We start from the raw sequence: 6,667 nt of genomic DNA on the forward strand, positions 1-6,667 counted from the left end.
CAGAAGAACAAACAGATCTGTGTTGGAACAAGTGCAGCCATAGTGATCCTTGGAGGCCAGGATGGCCATAGTTTGGACATATTGTCAGGAGGGACCAGTCTCTGAGAAGGATATCATGTTTGGTAAGGTGGAGGGTCAGAAAAAAGGAGGAAGACCACCAGTGAGATGGATTGGCAAAGTGGCAGCATCAATGGGCTCAAGCATGGCAATAGTGAGGTTGGCCCAGGATCAGGCAGTGTTTCATTCTGTTGTGCATAGGGTCACTATGATTCAGCACCTACTCGATGGCAACTAACAACAACATTATAACAATGGCTGGGTTGATTCAAATCACCTGTAGGTTGGCAGTCACTCACGAACAGTGTGCACCGCCCAGGAAAGAGCTAGAGGTGGCTCACCTATTTTAAAAAGAGTTTTATTATTTTGTGGAGTCAGGTGGTTGACTGAAGTCCCTGTGTAGTACAAATGATTAATGAGGTCAGCTTCCACCTCAAAAGTAAGAGGTTTGAGTCTACCCAGAAGTACCTTAGAAGGACGGTCTGGAGATTTACTTAAAAAAAAAAAATCAGTGTAAACTCTGTGACGCACAGTTCCGCTTTGACACACATAGAGCCGATCGCCATGAATCAAGCTCAACCACGGATGATTTGCTGGTTGACTGGGGAAGTAAAAGTCAGGTGACTTCACATCTGACTTTGAAGTAAGGCTTATTTTCTTTCTGGTAACAAAAGTCTAATTTTGCTTGGCTACTTACTTTGGATCTCGTCATTTTTACTCTTCTTCCTGATTCTTAAGTCATCCCCTTTTGGACACATGGATGTGTTTGGTGGATGTTATTAATCTTCACTCTGTTAGACGACGACTGGTCCAGACACCGTGAAAGTAGATCATGTGAACTTTGTGGCTACTTGCCTCCTCCAGCCCTAACAACTTCATGCTGTACTGCAAAACAAATAGGGCAGCACTTGATCTTGTTTGACCAGTTCCTCCACAGTCTTTCTGTTTTCTTTTTGCTGCGGGCTAATCTTCAATCTGTAGGCCCCTCCCTATATTAAGTGGAGCTGCTGGTGTAAACTAAATTGCACTGAATTCCTTAGGTCCGTCAGATTTTCAAATAGTTTGGTTCTCACAGTGAACAAACACCATCAAAACTCCACTGACATCTGCCTTCCTTTTTATTTAGTCCAGGTAAACTCAGTCCAGAAGCCTCTCTTTCTGTGTTTGTCTGTCTCAGTATACACTGAAAAGATCAGATCACTGTATTCCTTAATGTTTATACCCCATGATCTTGACAGCTGACTTTCAAAACTCGTGGGAAGCCTTGCTCTTTTTCTTGTGCATGCAAGATTACTCCAAAGGAGTTAAACTCAATCCTGTTGCTGTAAATCCTCAAGTTGATTCAGACTCCTACTGACCCTACTGAATAGTCTGTAATCTTTACAGGAGTAGATCACTAATCTTTTCTTCTATGGAGTGGCAACTGGGTTCAGATGGCCAACCTTTCAGTCAGCAGCCAAATACTTAACCCTTGTGCCACCAGAGCTCTTTATGCTCAGGGTGTTGTTAAGTGCCATGGAGTCAGTTTCAAATTATATTGACCTTGTATAGGGTTTCCAAGGAGCAGCTGGTAGATTCGAATCACCTACCTTGTGGTTAGCAGTTCAATGCTTCCCCTATGACTCCATACCAGGACTCCTGAGCCCAAGGTAACAAAGATAAATAAAGCCCAATTCTACCCATAGGAAACTATTTTCCTGTCTGTTCCCCTCTAAGTCTTGTCTATGATAGCCCAACTTTTCAGTGATAAGGGTTAAGAGATGAAAGATCTATTTTATTTAAATATGATTTTGTTGAAAACTTTTTTCATCACATGATACTGATAGTTAAAAAAAGGCAAAAGCTGATTGAGAGACAACATGACCTTTTCAGCCAAGGGCTATTTTGATCATTCCTAGTTTAAGAAGAAATCTGGTATGTTGGGGTTAAAACGGGGCATCCTTGAGTTTAATTTTTAGATGCTTGTTAGACACAGTAACTCTTTGAGGAGTCACAGATTGACTAGGTTTCATTCTAGGAGAAATTTATTCATAGAGATTCAACAGTCAAGACCTGTAATTTGATATCTATGGTTGGTGTAACCTGATACAAGTAGAAGGCTCTTCGAAAGCAGTGTCAGGAGATTTGGGACCAGGTTCAGTATTATGCTTGCTTACTGGCAGACTTGCTGAAATCAAAGAGGACTTATAATACTGATGAAGATCACAGACCACAGCCTTTGTTATGGGTTACACCTCAATGTAAAGAAAACAAATATCTTCACCATTAAACTAATAAACAACATCCATATAAACGGAGAAAAGATTAAAGTTGCCAAAGACTTCATTTTGCTCGGATCCACCATCAACACTCATGGAAACAGCAGTCAAGAAATCAAACAATGTATTGCATTCGGCAAATCTGCTGCACAAGACCTCTTTAAAGTGCTGAAGAGCAAAGATGTTAGTTTAAAGATTAAGGTGTGCCTGATCCAAACCATGGTATTTTTGATAACCTCATATGCATGTGAAAGTTGGACAGTGAATAAGGAAGATCGTAGAAGAATTGATGCATTTGAGTTATGGTGTTGAAGAAGAATACTAAAAGTACCATGGACTGCCAAAAAAACAAACCAGTCTGTGTTGGAAGAAGTACAGCCAGAATGCTCCCTGGAAGCCAGGGGGGCTAGATTTCGTCTCTCATACTTTGGACATATTTTCAGGAGGGTCCAGTCACTGGAGAAGGACACCATCTTTGGTAAAGTGAAGGGTAGGAGAAAAAGAGGAAGACCTCTAATGAGATGGGTTGGCACAGTGACAGCAACAATGGGCCCAGGTGTAGCAATATTTGTGAGGCTGGCGCAAAACTGGGCAGTGTTTTGTTCTGTTGTGCATAGGGTTGCGATGAGTTGATACCAGCTCAAAGGCACTTAAATCACTCCCTTCACCCTTGTAAGAAGTTTACATACAAAAAAGAAAATACCTGTAACCCAAAGCTTTTTGTCTACACTCATGATGGCATTTAGAGATTTATCATTCCCTCAAGAAGAGTTGCAATATATAACCAAGGGGTGAGGGGAAGGGTGTGTCAGATAGCTCTCTTACCAAGCTTTGTTTTTGCAATCAATCAAGCTTTTAAGTTGGGAGAACTATGAGCCTATTATGATGCTAGTGTGCTGTCAACTTGGTTTTAACTCAAACAGACCCTGTATAGGGTTTCTGAGGCTATAAATCTTTATGGGAGCAGAAAGTCTCATCTTTCTCCTTGGAGTGGCTGGTAGATTCAAGCTGCTGACCTTACAGTTAACAATCCAACACATAACCACAATGCTACCAGAGCTCATTATCGTTGGTTGGTTACGTGCCATGGCGTCAGTTCCAATTCATAACAACCCTGTATAGGGTCTCCGAGGCTGTAAATCTTTATGAGAGAAGAAAGCCTCCTCATTGTTCCACAGAACAGTTGGTAGTTTCAAACTGCTGACCTTGAGGTTAGCAGCCCAACTTGTAACCACTATGCTACCAAAGCTCCTTATAGTTGCTCGTTAAAGTAAAATCTCAAGATCTTTTGTAACCCAAATTTACCTTTTAAAGGCTTCTTTGAAGCTGAAGCCAGTGTGTCAAAATGTTTTATATTCACAATTACAGCTTGCTCAGGAGAACTACTGTTGTTAAGTGGCAGGTGAGTCAGTTCCAAGTCATAGAGACCCTATGCACAGATGTGAAACACTGTCAGCCCTGAACCATCCTACTGTTGATATTTTGTCCTAAATGTGCTGAGGCCTTGAAGTTTCTAGGCGCAGCAGACCTCACTTCTGTAAATATGCCAGCATTCAATGGATTGAACAATTTTGGATATTGGCAGGTTTAGATTTTGGGCCTTATTCTGGTCTTAAGTAATTATGTGGCAATGTGGGATACGTACTAGACCTCTAGGTCAGTTTGAATTACAAGGTCAGTGGTTCAAATGCACTGGTTGCTTCTTGGAAACCCTGTAAAGGATTTCTGAGTTGGAACTGATTCAACTGCACTTAACAACAAACAAGAATTATGTAATTTTAGAAAATATAGTTTTTGACTTCTCACATATAAAATGGCAAGGGGAAATAACAGTAAGAAAAAGGACGTACCTCAGACACTTGATTTCCATAGAAACAACTGAGGGAGTTGTTCTTAATCTTTGCCCAAACCTATACAGGTAAAACTGATAAGGACAAGGTCATGTAGTCAGTACAGGAAGTGAAGCTTTACTTCTAGAAGATGGAAGGAAATTCACTGAGGACTGGTGAAGTATGCTACCAAATACTTTTTCCTTGCTTGCGGAATGAATCTTTTATTGCTAGATTATAAAAATAAAATACAAAATAATTTAAAAACAGAACTTAAAATACTGTTGTTGTTGTTGTTAAGTGCCGTGGAGTCGGTTCCGACTCATAGCGACCCTGCACAGGGTTTTCGAGGCTGTAAATCTTTATGGGAGCAGAATGCCTCATCTTTCTCCCGCGGAACCGCTAGTAGTTTCGAACTGCTGACCTTGAGGTTCACAGCCGGATTCGTAACCACTACAAAACTTTAATATGCTACCAAATCCTTTTATAACACTTTTGTTCTTCTCCTCCGCTCTTCTTTTCAATAACAGAATTGAGGGGAGGTGTGTCTTTATAATGACTACCAAGGAAAAGGCAGCTTCCGTCATTTGCTCAGGTACCAAATGAATTGTTTAATAAAAGTATTTTGTGGACAGCTTTCTTTTAAAAACAACAGATCTCAATTTCAAGAAAATGAAATAGCAAAATTAATCTGATTGTGGCTACTTTCTATTTCATCTCAAATGGGGAAATTTGTTTAAATATATTTAGCTTTTATAAACAAAAATTGAACTCCAGAAAGTATTATCAGCTACATTATTTTATTGCATATAATATACAGTTGCACTTAATTAAAAATGTATAGACTTTCTAAAATGAACAGTATTTATAAACATTTGGAAAATATAGTATAACTATAGAGCTTTTTGAAAATATTTGAAAACGTTCCATACGTATTCATAGAAATTACTTTTACACAAAGCTCAGTGGAAAGGTAAAAAAAAAACCCACACATTTAGTTTGGTTTTACTAATTTTACTAAGAAAACAACTATTTTTTGGAATCATTTTGTATTGTTGTGATTGTATGATGATGGAATTCACTTTCATTTGGATTGTTGCAAATGAGCTAATGTGACTCAAATTCAGAAAAATAGAGGAAAGTATGAATTGGCAACCAATGGTTCTTGCCTCTCTAGTAATAAAATTTCAAAAATTAAAATGTTGATTCAAAGAGAACTAAATTTTATTTCAGTGCCTAGTATACAAAGGAGCTTAAAATGTTCTTGGAAAAATAAAATGAAAAGACAGTGGAATTTTTCCACCAATTTTTTGAAACACTTTTGTACTCTTAGGCATGATGCAAGGTGTTTTTCCATCCACATAATGTCTTAAAATGGCACTTTCGATTAATATGCTGGACTGCAAGGTCGGTTTGAACCTCAAGGTCAGTGGTTCAAATTCACCAGCTGCTCTTCAGAAATGCTATACAGGGTCATGAGTCAGAACTAACTTGACAGCACTTAACAACAACAGATGGCTTAAAAACATATTAATTTCATTTCATGCTGCTAAGTCTAAAGAATTTCTATAACCATCCTGCAAACTGACTTAAAAAGAAAATCATTTAACCATTGACCTAAGAATAAAATTATAAGCCAAAATATATAAAATGAAATAATCGTCTTTACAGAACTAGAAAAAGTTTTTAGTTTGTCCTGCAAGAGCACAACTCTGTAGATGTCTACAGCGATGATATAAAGTATCTATGAAAGTACCAGTTAATACTAACATAGTTTGAACACAGCATTTTTCTTTTTTCTTTTCTCCCTCAGACACTATCTTCCTATTTGGGAAAAAAAAAATTCTTAGTTTTAGATTTGCAATAACATTTTGCCTTTTCAATGCATATGCCTGCTGGTCATTTTGAAACATTTGTTTCTCAACCTAGTTGTAGTTGTTAAATCTTTTCTGAATGTATGTCAGCACCAGCTCATTTTTCAATTCAGGGTACACATGGGTCTTGGTGTTCCAGAACCTGTACCAAGGGCAAAGCTTTGAAACAGGTGGCACTTACGAAACACCTAAAATTATGCTCTCATCATCAAGAAAGTGTCCCAGAGAAGCACTCAAGTTTACAATAGGAAGAGGAAAAAAAGACTTTACCATAATTTCTACAGTTGTCAAATATTGCTTTTTCAGAAGATGCTTTGCCAACAAATTTGTATCCTTAGTGTATACATCTGCCAAAGTGAAACAGCAATCAGCAGAAGAAACATGTATTTGACCTGAGGTATCAATCTAAGTGTCTCCAATGTGTTAGCAACTTTCAAAATGTAGAAAGCACTGGGTTGAACTGAAACCTACACTGAAGAACTTTGTAGTCTAAAGTCGTCATGTGAACAGGGACGTCCTATGACAATTGTAAAGTGCAAAGGGTATTTTTTTCTGCAGTATCCCCTGGGGTCTTAATATTTTGTTTTCCAGGAAGTTAATTAACACTCCCTCCTACTATTTTTCTTTCCCATACAAAAAAAAAACAACT

At 38.3% G+C, this 6,667-nt stretch overlaps 1 protein-coding gene across 1 annotated transcript in view; it reads right to left on the bottom strand.

The window, feature by feature from the left end:
* Positions 1 to 6,023: 6,023 nt before the first annotated feature.
* The window catches only part of NIPAL1 (NIPA-like domain containing 1), a 30,268-nt gene continuing 29,624 nt past the window's right edge, over positions 6,024 to 6,667 (bottom strand). The window contains exon 7 of the mRNA XM_006872689.1: positions 6,024 to 6,092. Coding sequence (XP_006872751.1) covers positions 6,024 to 6,092 — 69 coding nt within the window. The remainder of the gene's footprint in view (positions 6,093 to 6,667) is intronic.

Source organism: Chrysochloris asiatica, unplaced genomic scaffold (genome assembly GCF_000296735.1).
Source record: "Chrysochloris asiatica unplaced genomic scaffold, ChrAsi1.0 scaffold00209, whole genome shotgun sequence".
NCBI lineage: Eukaryota > Metazoa > Chordata > Mammalia > Afrosoricida > Chrysochloridae > Chrysochloris > Chrysochloris asiatica.